This window comes from Oncorhynchus masou, chromosome 16 (genome assembly GCF_036934945.1).
Source record: "Oncorhynchus masou masou isolate Uvic2021 chromosome 16, UVic_Omas_1.1, whole genome shotgun sequence".
NCBI lineage: Eukaryota > Metazoa > Chordata > Actinopteri > Salmoniformes > Salmonidae > Oncorhynchus > Oncorhynchus masou.
The window spans coordinates 23,827,885-23,845,616 of NC_088227.1; the positions used below are offsets into that span (position 1 = coordinate 23,827,885).

Here is a 17,732-nt window from a genome sequence, read left to right on the forward strand (position 1 = left end):
TGTGTCATAATAAAAAATGTATGTGTTTGCATGATTAATGACTAAGGAATTGATTTTCCATGTGTCCTATCTGTGCTTGTAGTTCAAGAAAGTGAACCCAAAATAAGCTGACAGTGTTATTAAAAGTCTTATTGAAAAATTTAGTGAAAGTTTTAAGGAAGTTACTCAAAATTCAGAGCGTTAATAAAACTTCAGATGAACGTTTTCAAGGAACCAGTGTAAAATGTTCCTAGAACCTCCCTGCAACCTCAAAATAAAAGTTCCCAGAACAGGCTAAATTTCCACTTCTGTTCTCAGAAATTAAAAAAAAAAAAATCAGTTTTACCAGCATTTGGCTTCATTCCCACAACCAATGTGAAACCAAAAACATATGTATCCACAACCTCCAAGGAACCAAATGTGCTTGCTTGGTAAATAATGATTACGGTGTAATAAGCTTAACTTTTACTAAGTCAATACTCATCCAATTAAGCCTCTCCACGTTTATTTCTAACCACCACTCAGGCATCACTCATGGGCCTGTGGTTGCCAGGGTGATCAGCGCAACCAAGCCTCAGTATGACATCTGGGGACAACGGTGAACCTGGCGAACCGCATGGACAGCACAGGCATGAGTGGCTGCATCCAGGTGCCTGAGGCCACACAAGGGATCCTGGCTGCATGGGGCTTCGTCCTGGAGCTGAGGGGACAGATCTACATCGAGTGGGTGTAGCTCTGTCCCCACCCTATACCCCACATTGTGCACTACTATTGTCCAGAGCCATATGAGGATATAGTATATAGTATTGTACACTTTAAGAGGAATTCAGCAAATTAGGGTATTGCATTCTAATCCTTTTATTTGTGTTATTGTAAGTGAGTGAGCGGCAGGGGAAAGTCCAGACTTACTGTACTTCATCTACAGCAGTCACACCCAAAGGGTCAGTAACGGGACTGGGGGGGGGGGGCGGTCAGGGGGGCAATCGGAGGGCAGGAACACCCTGGCAGTGGTGGTGTTTGGCCTGGTACAGTCCAGGAAGAAGGAGAAGCAGAGAGTCCAACGGAGTGTTGTTCAGCTTGGCCCCTAACAGCGGACAGTGCTAGCAGAGGATTCTAGAGAGCCCACCAAAGGCACTTCCTGTTTAGGGGGTCATGACTTCCTATGTTGTGAGTCGTCCAGCCCTGGCTCTAAACACCACTGTGGTGGATTAGCTGGTTGATCCTCAGAGAGAGAGAGAAGATATACTGTATGAGATACTGTATGTAGTGATTCTCGTGAGAGAAAACTGTACGGGAACATGGGACCAAGTACCCCAAGGGATTAAAGTATTTTGTTGGGTCGGTTCAAGGGACACATTGGGTGTCATGTTAAACATTATTCAGAGGACTTTCTCTTTGGCCCACAAGACTCCATCTTGTTTTGAACAGGAGGATCCACTGTCAGTCTTAGTTTTACTGAGTTTTAACAATCACCTTTAGGATGATAATAGATTTTTTTGTGCCATATCTACATATGCAGTACATATTTGTTAAATGTGTTTTCATGTTTATTTCTTACCTGACTGAGGCCAACACAGTGCACTACTCTTATAGACATCACATCTGTGCAAGACAATTTGATTACTATAAGAATTCACTGTAAGAGGAGTGCACTGTATTTACTTACTAATGTCAAAACCCCTGCAGTTTACATGTTCGATTAGAGTCCAGACCTCTTAGCCATGATAATAAATGCCTCACTTCATCATCACTGTACCAAGACTAACTGTGCAACCTATTTTGTATCATAGACTTTCATTCGCTGGATTAATTTAGTGTAAATCAGTGCATTCATTTTTGTAAATGATATACAATTTTGTAATGTTTTTATTACGATGTATAATATCATTGTTAATCGAGAGAAGACATTGTTTAAATACATTGTTTGATCTGTGTAGTGATAATAATAAGTGTATTTTGCTACACATTGTGGTGAAGAGTAATTCCACGATAACAGAGTGATGCTGAGACTCATATTTGTCCCTTTAAAATGTATGTCAAACAAAAATCAATGATTGCAAAGTTAAACAAACCATACAACTCTATGCAAAAGGACTACTTTTAACAATTTCCACTGACATTTTTACAAAAATACATTTACCTGAAGAACGGTGCAGATGCAAAGTTTAGTAACAGAATGCTGGTTTGTACTGTTGGTATCGTCATTCTGTTACCACATTTTCAGTGGAAATTGTTAAAAGTCACACTTGTGCATAGAGTTGTATGGTTTGTTTTTGTTTGGGATACATTTTAAAGTGAAAAATCTGAGTCTCAACATCACTCTATTAGTGTGTAATTGCCCTGAAGCTGATTTGATTTGGTTCTGTCAATGAGTGTTACCTCATTGGGCTTCCTTTACCTCTGTCGTGACTTGACTATCATTAATGTGATGACTGCTATTTATTGAATAATTACCTACTACGTTTAATTATTACTAGATTAAATTAATCATGTAACAATTAACTCATTAGGAATTTGGGGCACCACGGGAACAGTTGTTTACCATGTTACTATCTCCCGATTTAAATTCTAAAGATTATCTAAATATCTCTTACATCAATAACAGTCAATTATGAATCATTACCTCATCAGTCTCATTCTGAACGTCACATAATCCTTGGATATCTGCACAAACCCTAACTTAAGTGATGAATCAGCAATACACAAATTGGCTTAATTATTTATTTACTGACTAACTAACTAAATAATCACACAGAAATACATAAACACACACACACACGGTATAGGTTATTGATTACTAACAAAAATAAATGAAAACAGGTCTCTAGTGGACTATCAAAAGCATGACCATTTGGTTACGCAATGGAAAGGGAGGGGTGGTAAGGAGAGGGGGAGACAAAAAGAGTCAACTTATCGTATATACATTTGGAAGCTACGTTTACAGGAATATGAACATTTAGCACCCTAACAACTGCTCATTTTGATTAGAAATGCAAAATAGATTTATGCGTAGATGTCTTTCTCTGTCGTCTCTCTGTTGAAACCATTCGATCCGTCTATGGGGAGTAGTTCAATGTAAGTCTCTGGTTGTCCACCAGAGGTCACAATGTCCTTCTTAGAATGGATACTTCAGGTGTTCCACACAGTGGTGAGCAGGACCTTTTCTTCCTTCTCGTCTTTGTCCTAGACTACTTTAGGTACCCAGCTGCAGACTGTGAATGTTTGATCTTTACCTTCTTCTCTCGTCGAGAGTTTCAGAGGGTCTTACCATTTTCTAGTCTTGTAGTTTTAGCCATTTCAACATGTGGACCACGGCCTCACGTTCTCTGGTCTGTATTTAAAATCTCAGCGAGTCCTTTGAAGCACTCTGGCCTGAAACGCGGTTCCATCATGTTGACACGAACTCTGAGCTCACTTGGGTGTGGCTACTGACTGGGCACAAGTTTGCAAGAAAAACAATTCTCATTTAGAAGGCTAAAATCACATTGCTATCTTTTCAAAAATAGTGTGAATAGGTGTGGTCAACCAGGTATATCTCACAGCTTATACTAACCGTACTCTTTACTACAGAGTTGTCCTTTGTGCCTCAGCAAGTTGTAGCAGAAACATTGTGGCCAGTTTCCCCATTCTCCAGATCCTGATTCCTTCTGGCTGATTTAGGGCGGGCAGAAGGGTGCAGTATTCAGCATTGTAGTGCATTTCTGGGCACAGAAATGTTCAGTTTCTGCCCCATTTCAGCACAGTCAGCAATGTCCTGAAGAGCCCAGATCAATTTAATTTTCATGAAAGGGGAAACACCTTCCTTTGGAGCTACTCATTGACCAACATGCAACAGCCTCCTATATAATATCCCTTATGTTATTTGTTCCTGTTGATAGTGAATATTCTAGTCTGTATTTTATATTGTTTTTATGATTTACACTTCAATGTTTATTGTTGTGTTGATATAATGTAATAATATGTTTCTGACAGTTTATCAGCTGTTGATTTATGCCAAGAAATATTTTGCTAAGAAATATTTCACTGCCTAATTTAGGATATTCACAGACAGTCCAATTATTACCAGATTTTTTTTGTTATACAATCTTTACTTGCTCAGTATTTTGGTGGCTGCCTCTGTTGATCCCGATGAGATAATGGGAAAGTGCGCCATCTAGTGGCAAATTATGTTTCTATTGTCTGCCATCACCATTCAGTACAAACAAACATACTTTAAAGCTAGAGTCCTTATTCAAACAATAAACAGAACTAAACAGAGCTGTGGATGTAATGACTGACCATTCATTATATTCAAATTGTATTTTTAACCATGTTTTGAGGCCAGAAATATCAAATTGAACGGCCATCCAAATGGTAATTACTCGTCGGAAACTATCATCATGAACTCCCACTTCTCATGCATGCTGACCTCTGACATCACGTCACCTTCTAAGGGAATTACCTCGATTACAGCCTTTCCAGGAGTTAAATGCATTATTTATAAAAAGCAATCTGTTCATGTTTTTTTAACACTTTTGGTCGGATCAATTCTTCAACCAGTAAGATTTTAGCTAGCTTTCTTCAACAATCAATCTGTATATATATTCTTAATTTAAGTCCAAAAAATAGATATTTAAAATAAAACCTAAAAGTACAAATACTATCATTAATAAAATGTTATTCGTTTGAAATAAAAATGTTTTTTGAGCGTTTGTTATCATACTCTGTATTTGACTTTCTATGTCTTTTAGAACATCTTCCTCGATTGCTCTTGTCTGCGTATCTGCGCGGGTACTCTGCACGCGGGCTGCAACTACATTGTAGTGGCTACTGCCAAGCACGTTAGATTTACATTCAATCAATCTAATTTTGTGTTTAAACTCAACAAAAATGGCAGATGCACAAGAGGACAAGCTTTACAAAGCTGAATATGCCAAAAGTGGACGTGCTTCGTGCAAGAAATGCAAGGAAAACATAGCAAAGGATTCGCTGCGGATGGCTATCATGGTGCAGGTAACGTAGCTAGAGCGTCTTTGGATTTCCGAGAAAACTGTATAAGTGTAGACAATCTCAGAATCATTAAGAATCACTTATACGGTTATGTTGTTTCTGCACTAAACAGCCCATTATTGATATGTTGTGGATTTCCTTTACGAATACAGCATGTTTGTGTTGTCTTGATAGAACTCATTTGCGTTTAAATGGCTTCCGAAGGCTTAAATGAGAACGGGCTTTGATTCCTTCGTACCAGCAGCGCATTCTTTTTGGATGATATGTCTCGGGCATGCATAGATGCATCGAAGTAAATGGAATGCAGATGGTGGGGAGAAGGAAGCAGAATTGTCGCAGGTTAAACGCATCTGTTCTAACAGTGGATATTCGTAATACCCGTCGTGATTTATGTATCGCAACAGGCCCGCAATGTGGCTGCTAATATCCGATTAGGATATAATTGGCAGTTTTCGCTACATAACAGAAGTTTTCCCTTTTCTGGTTTAATAGAATTGACTGCTAACTAATTTCGCTTCCTATAAACTGGTAGCATAACTATCACACAGAACTCTGTTGTGCTAGTCAAATTCGTTTTCATCTGTATTGCAGTTGATTGGTGACGATGACATGAACATGTATTGGGGTTAACATCTGTATAAGAATTATACTTAAAAAATAATATTGTTTTACCTCAAGTGTCAAATACACATCAATAACGGCCTAATAGGCTAATTTTGCTGGGGTCATTGAGGAGTTTCCTGTCTGTCCCCAACGGCATCTTTCCCAACGCGTTTCCATTGCAAATCTCCATTAGGTCACACTGCTATGCTTTATTTTGGCCAGGTCGTAGTTGTAAATGAGAACTTGTTCTCAACTAGCCTACCTGGTTAAATAAAGGTGAAATAAAATAAATAAATAGAAAGGTCGTGTTCCACCTCTTTACCGCATCTCTGCTACAGCGGGCGTTATGCCCTTGATTTCCAATAATTCCTTAGTTCAATTCAACAACCTGCGGTAGCATCTGCCGCTTTCAAAACAATTCGGAACTTGGAAATCTTTGAATTTAGCGCGTTCATAACAACTGGTAAAAAAAAAACGCGCTCCTACTGTAGAAAATCGTTTTGAATTGTCATCCAAGGTCCAACTCGGAATGCCAAGCTAGGAACTCGGGGCAGCTTTCTAGAACTCCGCCTTTCCGACCACAAGATCACTACGTCATTAAGTTTTTTCCGAGTTCAGTAGTTTTGAATGCACCATATGTCAGTTTGACCCATTTCTAAATTAGCTCAGGGAAAACATCAGCAACATTGCCAGTGCAGTCATTTGTCATAACACTTTTGAGAGTTGTGTGAATTGTGCCAAGAATTTCACATGAACCAATGTTTACACTTCACAAGTGAAATAAGTGACAGAGCTTGCTCGATAAGATGGCAAGTGTGCCTGCTGGTGACCATTTTTTTGTTGTCACCCTGAGTCATATGAGCCTACAACCTGGACTATATATGTTTAATGTAGTGTGATTACCTTACCCACCATGCCCCTCCCATTATTTTATTTTCCCCAGTCGCCCATGTTTGACGGTAAGGTGCCCCACTGGCACCACTTCTCCTGCTTCTGGCTGCGGGCGTCTGCCCAGTCTCCTGCAGACATCACTGGATTCTCTGACCTGCGATGGGAGGACCAGGAGAAGGTCAAGAAGGCCATCGAGACTGGGGGAGCTGCAGGAGGTCAGTCTTTAACCATTAACTCTTCCCCCAGCGTGGAGTCATCTGTGTACCCCTTTGATGTCATCGAAATGGAACCCCAAAAAATGACTGGAGGTCAGATTTCAAATATGGCTTCTCTCTTCCTCACAGGAAAAGGTGATGTGAAGGGTGGGGCCAAAGGAGAGAAGACTCTGAATGACTTTGCAGTGGAGTATGCCAAGTCCAATCGCAGCACATGTAAAGGGTGTGAGCAGAAAATTGAAAAGGTGAGGAGTCAATATTTAGATCTGTTTATTTTGTACATAGAGATGATCTGATACACATGGCTGTAAAACGAGTAATTACAGTACAGCTATTCCTCAACATCTGTTCAGTGTAAAAAATAAACATAGAAAGTTTTAGAATAGATTGTCAATGTCCATAAATACTTGAATAGGTATCCTACATAAACCCAAATATACACTATCATAACAGCCCGAAATCCTCTCCTCTGTGCTCCAGGACCAGATCCGTGTATCTAAGAAGACGATTGACCCAGAGAAGCCCCAGCTGGGGTTGATAGACCGCTGGTACCATACCGCCTGCTTTGTGGGCCGCAGGGAGGAGCTGGTCTTCAAACCAGAGTACAGCGCCGCTCAGCTCAAAGGCTTTAACACACTCAGGGTGGAGGACAAGGAGGAGCTGAAGAGAAGGCTGCCCGCCGTCAAATCTAAAGGGTGAGGCTTTCTCTAATGAAGCAAATAAAGTAGTCTGGTGTCCACAAACTTTAACTTTACTGGAATGTACAGAGTGGTATATTACCGTTAGTTAGGAGATGTGTCCCTGATATTCTGGCAGTTCTGTTTATTGTAAAAGACAGTTCTCTGGGCATAACGACCACCAAATGGTACATAATCCTCACCAGTTGAACATTAAGGAATGGCGAGTCAAGGCGGTACCAACGGGTCTTCGGTCAGGTCCTGTGGGTGGTGGTCCCCCCACCATCGGCCGCCTCTTCCCAGTCCCCTAGAGCTCTACAGCAGAGGAAGATGGCCTTAAAGGTGTTCCGGAAGGTCTTCATCTTGTACGCGTACAGAAAGGGGTTAACGGCAGAGTTTGCGTGTGATAGGATAATGGCGGTGAGGAGGAGCTCCAAAGGCACAGGGCAGCCGGGGCAGAGCAGCAGGAAGCAGTTGATGACGTGCAGTGGTATCCAGCAGGCAGTGAAGAGGAAGAGGACGAGGAACAGCGACGTGGCCGTCTTTATCTCCTTCTTCATGCTGGCCGCCCGGGCCGCCTGCCCCTCCGCACCCCCCACGCCGCCCCCGCGCTCTGCTGCGATGCGCCGTACCTGCCGCTTGACTGTCACAAAGATCTTGGCGTAGATTAGGAACATGACCACCAGGGGCGCTAGCACGCAGGCAAAGAAGTTGAAGTAGACCATATAGGTCATGTCCACCACGAACACGAAGAAGCAGTAGCCCGAGTCGGGCGGTGTTTTGTGCCAGCCCATGAGGGGCACCAGGCCAATGAGGAAAGCCAGCACCCAGGTCACCAGGATAACTAGGATAGCGTTGCGTGGCGTCATGAGCGTGTGGTAGCGGAAGGGCAGGAAGATGGCCACGTAGCGCTCCACAGCTACAGCTAGCAGGCTGAAGATGGAGCTCTGGGTTAGCATGATGAGCACACTTAGCATCAGCAGACACAGGTAGAGGTTGTGGCGGGGCACGCCAACGCCAGTGAGGATGGCGCAAGGGATGGCCAGTGCACCCACGCAGATGTCGGCTACGGCCAGTGACACTAGGAAGTAGTTGGTGACAGTACGTAGCTTCCTGTTGAGGCCAACGGCAGCACACACCAGCAGGTTACCCACGGTGGAGAGGGTTGCTATGATGAGTTCAGCCACCATGTACACAATGTTGGGGGACACCACCAGGTCGGGGGAGGAGGGGTGGAAGAGGGGGAGGAGGAAGAGGTCCAGAGGGGTTGACGGTATGGGGGGAAGGTTGAGTTGTCGAAGAGAAGGGAGGTTGAGCGATTCAGTGCTGCTGTGATCTCTGTCATTTTCCTGAAATTGAAAGGGAAGTCAGACTTGCTTACTGTAACATTGTGAAAATTGTCTTAAAGTGATTCTGATTTAAATGATTCCTTATTGATTTACTACATAAAAATGCAGTTTTGGTAAAGAAAGGGCTACTTACCAAACGGTAGCTAGTCAGAATAATGATGCTTAAAATGAAGAATGTCCGTCTTGTTCTGTGCCTGACTCTCCCTCTCTCTAATGAAGAGCAGTGTTCGTCAGGAGGACTTGTGAGAAAGGGAATGCATTAGTATTGATCTGCTGCCATCTCTACAAAGTACCACCTCTCTCCCAACCACTGCTACTGCTATGACCACACACAGGCTGAGTGTGTGCACAAGGCAGAGATGGGTCGTTTTTATAGATTCTATCATAGGAGGTGGATGTTTTTTGGTGTTTGTTTCCTGTCCTGTGAGTCAGGTGGTGACTACTAGGCAAATAATGTGTTTAAGGGGCAGTGATTGACAGATGTTTAGAGGGACAGGATAGGCCTCTGGGAAGCTGATTAATTTCCCTCCTGAAGGGGAGAGGTTGACCAGAGGGAGGGGAAGTGGGTGACATCCTAATCACCCACGGAGTCACGGGGACGTGTCGGAACTTGAATCATCTCCAGAGACTGGGTGATGTGCGTCTCCACTGGGTGTCAGGACACTAATGAATCTCCCTGATTAATGAAGGTGTCAGCCTTGTGTGACTCACCTTGGATAAGGCTCTGCTCCCAACAGGCCTCATTTACAAAGTTAATGGGGAAGTCCGTGCCTGTCAAGTTCCTTCAGGAAGTTTTTAACAGCAAAACTTTCTCTTGGAGGATGAATTACAGAATAGTGTGATTTGAATTGTTGCTCGTAAATATTTTGCTTGCTAGATAAATTGGTTCATGCATAGAGAATGTAAACAATTGATTTTCCCTGTTTTTCCCCTCAGAAAGAAAGAGACTGATGAGGTAGATGGAGAAGGGGAATCGAAGAAGAAGAAGAAGGATGAGGAGGAGAAGAAGAAAGTGGACTTGCAGATGAAGGTTCACTCCTGAAAATTGTGGAAATGCCTTAACATGAATATGTCTTTACTTCATCAAATTAGTAACATAATGTCATTGTTGTCATTTTGTATGTGTGTATGCAACTATATGCCCATATGTTTTGCGGGTGATGTTTTCCAAACCCCCTCTTGTGTGGTTGTGTGTGTACAGGAGCAGAGTCAGCTGATCTGGGGCATCAAGGACAAGCTCAGGCAGTTCTGTTCCACCAACGACATGAAGGAGCTGCTCATCGCCAACGGACAGGAAGTGCCCTCTGGAGAGTCCAATGTAAGGAGGCTCACTGTATCGGTCTCAGTAGTTGTCTTTCTCTCGATCTGTCAATTTCTTCGGTCTGTCTCGTTTAACTGTGTAAACGTGTGTGGTTTGTGTGTCTGTGTGATGGGTCAAACAGCCAGTCAAATAGTGTGTTGTTCAATTGACAGGTGGTGGACAGCCTAGGAGACTGCATGGCCTTTGGCGCACTGAAGCCCTGTGAGGAGTGCCAGGGCCAGCTGGTGTTCAAGAGCGACGCCTACTACTGCACTGGAGACCTCTCCGCCTGGACCAAGTGTGTGTTCAAGACCCAGCTGCCCAACCGCAAGGGCTGGGTCATCCCCAAGGTAGGCCCCCTTCTTTGGGTTCGGAGCGTCTGTAGAGTTTGATGTTCATGTACGCTGCTGCTACTCGCTGTTTATGATCTATGCATAGTCACTTTACCTGTACTTACATGTACAAATGACCTTGACTGACCTGTACCCCCGCACATTGACTCAGTACCGGTACCCCCTGCATATAGCCTCGGTATTGTTTATTTAGTCAATATTTTCCTAACTCTATTTTCTTAACTGCATTGTTGGTTAAGGGCTTGTAAGTAAAAGCATTTCACCGTATTTTGTGCATGTAACAAATATAATTTCATTTATCTGAGTTGTAGGGAAACTACCGGTAAGCAAAAAGTTTTGCAACAGAAAATGAAAAGGCCATTTCTTATTGGACAAGTTCACATAGTACCTGCTTGTTTAGGACTGTTTTCTTCGGTGTCGTGCCTAATGAATTCGACAAAGATCTCAGATATAACTCACTATGCTCTTGTGAATGTCAAACTCGAACATCTCCTCCTCCAATCTATTACCCTGCAGGAGTTCCATGAGCTTCCCTTCCTCAAGAAGTTCAAGTTTAAGAGACAGGACCGGGTGTTCCCCAAGGTGGCCCCTCCCCCAGCCTCTTCTGCATCCGCTCCCGTCCCCAGTGCCTCCAGTGCTCCCAGTATACCCCTCCCAGAGGGGGCCCCTGCAGGTAAGCAGAAACCAGTAGGAGAATGTGGGGTAGTGGGCCAACTTGTTGGAATGACTTGAGTCATTATCTTCTCATTGCGCTGAGGAATCTGGCTGAAATGGAGATGCCTCTTTTAGAGTAAAACAACAATGATTTCACTCTATTTTTGCTTCTCTATTCTACAGTGAATATATTATCTTGTTCCAAAGTGTGACGCTAGAACATGACCAGCCCCATTCATAGTATTGGAATGGCCATTCTACTCATTCTAATTCTGTCTATATCGGTTCCTCTCCCCTGTAGATAAGCCTCTGACAGGGATGAAGTTGCTGACTGTGGGCAAGCTGAGACAGAACAAGGACGAGCTGAAGGCTGCCGTGGAGGAGCTGGGCGGGAAGATCACCGGCACAGCCAATAAGGCTACTCTCTGCCTCAGCACCAAGAGTGAGTAGCCAATCAATCAGAGGGGGCTGTTGGATTCAACTTTTGGTCACCCTTACAGTAACAAATGACATAGATTTTCAGAAGGATAGGTTGGATTTCTTTGTTTTCCCTAGTTTGACATCTTTGGTGTGCTCTCTTTCTCACAGAGGAGGTAGAGAAGATGAGTAAGAAGATGGAGGAGGCAGAGGAGGCAGGTGTGCGCGTGGTCTCAGAGGACTTCCTTACTGACATCAAGTCCTCGGGCAAGGCCCTGCAGGAGCTGGTCTCCCTGCACGCCATCTCCCCCTGGGGGGCCGAGGTCAAAATAGAGACCCAGGCTCAGTCAGCAGCCTCCAGGTCTGGAGCCATGGCTGGCAAGAGCACCAAGAGGGTGAAGGAGGAGGAAGGTAGGGAATCGGAAGTAACATTGAGTAACTTAACTGACTGTTATCGTGGAGTATTTTGTTTTTACAGGCTGCCATGCTAGAGTGTATGGCAGTTGGGTCAATTCCACTTTTACAGTTGTAACAATGTAATTTCTGCTTTTTCAGGTGTTAGCAAGGCCAGTAAGAAGATGAAGCTGACTGTGAAAGGAGGGGCAGCAGTGGACCCAGACTCGTGTCTAGAGAACAGTGCTCATGTCCTGGATCAGAATGGCAAGATCTTCAGCGCTACGCTAGGTCTGGTGGACATCGTCAGGGGAACCAACTCCTACTACAAACTGCAGCTGCTGGAGGACGATGTGCATAAACGGTTAGTCTATCCTCCAGGTGAAAGGGGGCCACTTCCTCTCATCCCTCTCTCTTTATCCTCCCCATTCACCACTCCTCTCTCCCCTGTGCTACTCTCTCTGCTTTCCCTGTATTTCTCTTCCTCTTTCTCCTACCTCTTTCTTGTAACTATTCCAGCTCATCTCACCCTTCTCTTTCCTCTCCCTCTGTCTGTCTTCTCTGTGTGTAGGTACTGGGTGTTTCGCTCCTGGGGCAGAGTGGGCACCACCATCGGGGGAAATAAGCTGGATAAGTTCCATGATAAGAACTCTGCCATGGACAACTTCCTGGGTGTGTACGAAGAGAAGACAGGCAACGCCTGGGGCTCTTCCCACTTCACCAAGTATCCCAACAGGTTCTACCCTCTGGAGATCGACTACGGTCAGGTACAGCTAGAACACACAGGACCGTTTTGTGTTCATATTTAAGAAACCTGTTGTGCATTTGACTTGACAGGCCAACTTTTAATTGAGAAATGTATACTGTGGCCTTCACCGATTAACCCTGATTGGCCCATCCTATCTCAGTCCTATATCTGATTGGTTGTTTTCCCCACCAGGATGAGGAGGCGGTGAAGAGGCTGACAGCCAGTGCTGGCACAAACTCTCTGCTGGCCAAGCCTGTCCAGGAACTCATCAGGACCATCTTTGATGTGGAGAGCATGAAGAAGGCCATGGTGGAGTTTGAGGTGGGTACTGAGTTGGAGAGTGTGTGTGTGTGTGTTGGTTTTTCTCAATGTGTATTTTTGTCCAAATGTGACCCCCATTTCCCCTGTTGATTTCTCTTAGTTGAGGATGAGTCATTCATCTTTTGTTTTTCCTGTCAGATTGACCTCCAGAAGATGCCGCTAGGGAAGCTGAGTAAGAGGCAGATTCAGAGTGCCTACGCCCTCCTCAGTGAGGTGCAGCAGGCTGTGTCGGACAGTTCCTCAGAGTCCCACATTCTGGACCTGTCCAATCGCTTCTACACCCTCATACCTCACGACTTTGGCATGAAGAAACCACCGCTGCTCAGCAACCTTGACTACATTCAGGTGAGGACACCTGTGTTCTCTCTCACGCTCATCCTCTCAATCAAATGTATTTATTAGCAATTGTCACAAAGTGCTACTACAGAAACTGAGCCTAAAACCCTGGAGAGCGAGCAAGGCAGATGTAGAAGCACGGTGGCTAGGAAAAACTCCCTAGAAAGGCAGGCTCTGAGGGGTGGCCAGTCATCTTCTGATTTTTCTGGCCTTAACTTGAGTCATACATTTGTCAGACCTCCAGCTCTAAGCGTACACAGTCAGTCAATTATCCTGAGGTACTTGAACCAAAGGAGTCTAGTTGACTTTATTTCTAAACTCTTCAGTAAGTAGTGGTAGCTGTTTTTAACCCTTTGTGTCCCACTACAAACCAGGCTAAAGTCCAGATGTTGGACAACCTACTGGACATTGAAGTGGCCTACAGTCTGCTGAAAGGAGGGGCCGAGGATAACAAGAAGGACCCTATCGACATCAACTATGAGAAACTCAAAACCAAGATTGAGGTACAGTAGGGCCTGGTGGTTTTTCAATGCTACTCTCTCTTGTGAATACAGTGCTCTAAAAGTTATGAATTGTGTTGTATTTGTCATCCACCTTGCAGGTTGTTGATAAGACCACAAAGGAGGCAGAGATCATTCTGCAGTATGTCAAGAACACACATGCTGCTACACACAACACCTACACACTGGAAGTTGAGGAGGTAAGATTTTCCTGAGAAGCTCACATACACTCACTTCACAACTGCTTCTACCAGACTCTTATTATGACTGCTAAATACTGCATAATTTAAACACTTGCCCCCTAATATCCCCTTCCCCAAAACACAAATATTGGACTATAAGTTGTGCCTTCCTGTATTATACCTGTGATCAAATGTTTATTCTATTCTACTGAGCCATTTACGTTATGTTCCTGTTCTTATATTTTATTATTTCTTACTGTTGCATTGTTGAGAAGGAACATTCAAGTAAGCATTTCTATGGACGGTGTATACAATGTGTATACCTTACATACGACTAATAACTTCCGTGGTGTCTTGCTTCCGCCCTCTCAGATCTTCAAGATCGTTAGGGAGGGAGAGTACCAGAAGTACCGCCCCTTCCAGGATCTGCCCAATCGACAGCTTCTGTGGCACGGATCTCGTGCCACCAACTACGCTGGTATCCTTTCTCAGGGTCTGCGTATCGCCCCTCCTGAAGCCCCCGTGGTGAGTGTCCACCTCGCACTACAGCGCCAGCTAATGCTTGGGATGCATAGCGGAAGTTCCGCATTTTTTTTGTTTTTATTATAGCTGATCAACATGGGATTATTTTTAGTACCTGGTGACATGGTCTTGTATGCAGTCCATATTTATCATTATATGGCAACAGCACCGGTTCAAATTCAGCTTTACGACGTTGTGACATTTGAAAAACGCTCATGATGTTGTCCTAATACATTCCAGACGGGCTACATGTTTGGCAAAGGTGTGTACTTTGCCGACATGGTGTCCAAGTCGGCCAACTACTGCCACACCTCCCAGTCCGACCCAACTGGCCTACTTCTACTGGGAGAGGTCGCCCTCGGAAACATGTGAGTGACGGCTCAGGTTCATAGAATCCTTTTAATATTCCATATTCTCTGCAATGCCAACTATCGTTATTGATATTTGTTAATCTTTTGTACAGGCATGAACTGAAGAAGGCCTCACACATCACAAAACTACCCAAGGGTAAACACAGTGTGAAAGGTAAGGTGATTTTAAATCATATTTAAGTAATTGAAAAGGCTGTATACAATCATGCAATATGTAGACACATTTATATTACTGTAACTTACTTGGCACTTACCTCATTATTTTCTTCCTTTTCTCCCTGTTAGGTTTGGGTCGAAACGCCCCAGATCCTAGTGCCACTGTCACTTTAGATGGGGTGCAAGTGCCTCTGGGAAAAGGAACCAACACCAACATCGACGACACGAGTCTGCTGTACAACGAGTATCCTTTGCTTCCTCTGAGGGCCTCCGCCTGTCTTCTGAATCTGAGTCTTATACATTTGCCCATTTTCATCCAAGTGGGTTTGTGCACTGCCTTGTCAATAGAATTTAAAACCATCTCTACTACATTGTTATTACACATGTACGAGGTTGAGAGATATGTGTTCTGTTATCAAGACGAGTTTACAACCTTTTTGTTGTATTTCTGTTTTAGGAATGTAACTTGCATCGAATAATATGCAATGCCCCCACACTGTTCCCTACTTCCTATTTCGCTTAACCTTGCCTCCTCCAGATACATTGTGTATGATGTGGCACAGGTGAACCTGAAGTACCTGCTGAAGATCAAGTTCAACTACCAGATGTCCATGTGGTGAATGGTGTTGTAGTTGACCACCACAGGCTCTCCAGAAGGATCCAGCTGACCACCCACCGCTTCCAGCTCCCACCCCACAACAAGAGACATTTTGAACCTTCCTATCCTAATGCAGTGTTCGGTTTTTCATTTTGTAGTTTAAAATCTTAGCCACTATACATATGGCTTATTGCAATAGCGGATAGCCTTAAATAGGATAGATGTATTGACCTTGATATGCACCTTAGTACCTGTTTGACTATACGAGGTTGGTATTGGTTATTAAGACTGTGGATCGTAAGGTCAGAGTTCAACAATCAGAATGGCTGAATGAAGGCACCTGTGGAAAGAGATTGTCATTGCAAGATAAGAAAAGCGGTAATATAACCAACACTGGTCTGTTAAATGTTAGTTTTTTTTGTTTACTTGTGTACCCATAGTCCAAGGTAGTATTTCAGGTAAATGCAAAGCTGTTTTTTAAAGTAAAAAAAAAAATATTACTCTTAACTGCAATTTTTTATCTATGGTCAGTTTCAAGGGTTTCAACGGGCATAATGAGATGTTTCCCAATGAGTCATTTCTCTTCACCCAGTCCACTCCATTCCAGCCAAAAGGTAGTAGTTGGTAAATCGGCACACCCTGTGAACACATACAAACCATGGATGACACTTTACTAGAACTTACTAGTAATAGAACTGTTAAGATAAATACTTTGTACACTGTTGGTAAGGAGTCAATACTAAGTTTGACCTGTATAATATGCTTTGTTTTTTTTCTATATGCTTTGTCTCAATCCTTGTCAAGGTTGACCCTGTAAAAAATAGGTTTGTGCTGACAGCATTTAGTCCATGTATTCTATAAATAAATGTTTGACTTGGAGTGGTGAGAGACTGTTGGTTTTGTTCTATCCACTGTATTTTTTTTTTCCCCCACCACTCAAAGCATTTTGTAAATCTTACCTTCTTACAAATGGCAACTTTGAACTCCTGTATTTCCATTGTCTAAATTACAAATATTGTTTGTTGCCCTTGTGCAAATTCAACCCATGGCAGGCATTCTTGTCATTACTTGCTTTATGATGTCTGGAGAATTCATGTTGGGAACTAATTTGTCATAAAACACCCCCAGTTGGCCCACTTACTTCATTTGGGTGTGTCCTCTGAGCCTTGTGTTACGAGGGGGGGGTGGCACAGAGTTGTTTTCTTCTGCTTGTTGCTCTGCTGCTAATAAAGGACTAGTAAAGGCCCAGTGCACTACTTTTGTGCATTTGTAACTTGAGTCTGATAATTATCTGTACAAAACAGTTAATCTGATAATTGAGGAATATAAAAATACTTGCTTTATATTTTCAAGTGTCTTGAAATACTTTGCAAATGCACCTTATTTCTATGTGAGAACTGAAATGGTCTGTTAATTTTCCATTTTAGTAGATACTTTTATCCAGAGCAACTTACAGTAGTGAATGCATAATGGCATCATTTTTCCTACTGGTCCTGCATGCAAGCACCATGCTCTACCGACTGAGCCACATCACAAACCATTTGATCAATTACTGTTTTTGCATAGGTTTTTTTCAGTGATGGAAAGCCTACAGGTACAAACCTAGATGACCAGCCAATGTACAATACAGTAATGTATTACATTAAGTGGTTTGTAAGGATGGAAAATTAATACTGCACAAAATGTTTTCCATGTTATTTGATTTAAAAATATATTTTGATGTGCATGTTTTGTGTCTTGGACCATAGCTTTGCACCTTTTGATGTAAATGTTTGAGTACAGGGTTTTATTATTTCTGTATTCCATTAGAATGACAATTGCAGAGAAAGGGATGGGACAACTCTTTCAATTCCAACTACTGAATTCTGCAAGATACTGTTCTTAATTATACAACTAACACAGCCAAAGCTGAGATGCTGAAGATTTTTTTTTCCTGCACTACTGACTTCTATATCGGTCCGCTAATATCGGTGGTGGAAAAAGTACCCAGTTGTCATACTTGAGTAAAAGTATAGATACACTTTTACTTGAGTCATTTTCTATTAAGGTAAGTCAACCAGTAAAATACTACTTGAGTAAAAGTCAAAGTATTTGGTTCTAAATATACTTAAGTACCAAAAGTAAAAGTATAAATTATTTCAAATTACTTAAAAGCAGATGGCACCATTTTCTTGTTTT

The 17,732-nt window shown here is 43.0% G+C and overlaps 2 protein-coding genes and 1 long non-coding RNA gene across 3 annotated transcripts; 1 reads left to right on the forward strand and 2 right to left on the reverse strand.

The window, feature by feature from the left end:
• Positions 1–2,686: 2,686 nt before the first annotated feature.
• LOC135557217 (uncharacterized) lies at positions 2,687–3,810 on the reverse strand. The gene is made up of 2 exons (XR_010458194.1): positions 3,533–3,810; positions 2,687–3,407 (listed from the first exon to the last, which is right to left on the reverse strand). It is a non-coding gene; the product is annotated as an uncharacterized LOC135557217 (long non-coding RNA).
• A 936-nt stretch (positions 3,811–4,746) lies between these two features.
• Positions 4,747–16,802, forward strand: parp1 (poly (ADP-ribose) polymerase 1). The gene is made up of 21 exons (XM_064991231.1): positions 4,747–4,971; positions 6,515–6,677; positions 6,807–6,922; positions 7,158–7,372; positions 9,640–9,733; positions 9,905–10,021; positions 10,177–10,353; positions 10,873–11,029; positions 11,312–11,452; positions 11,599–11,838; positions 11,983–12,184; positions 12,392–12,587; positions 12,761–12,889; positions 13,028–13,234; positions 13,600–13,728; positions 13,827–13,925; positions 14,280–14,432; positions 14,670–14,797; positions 14,893–14,954; positions 15,086–15,200; positions 15,495–16,802. Exons 1-21 carry the CDS (start codon positions 4,849–4,851, stop codon positions 15,574–15,576), a joined length of 3,045 nt encoding a protein of 1,014 aa, XP_064847303.1. The 5' UTR covers positions 4,747–4,848; the 3' UTR covers positions 15,577–16,802.
• On the reverse strand, positions 7,609–8,544 carry LOC135557139 (adenosine receptor A2a-like). The gene has a single exon (XM_064990352.1). It carries the CDS (start codon positions 8,542–8,544, stop codon positions 7,609–7,611), a length of 936 nt encoding a protein of 311 aa, XP_064846424.1.
• Positions 16,803–17,732: the final 930 nt, after the last annotated feature.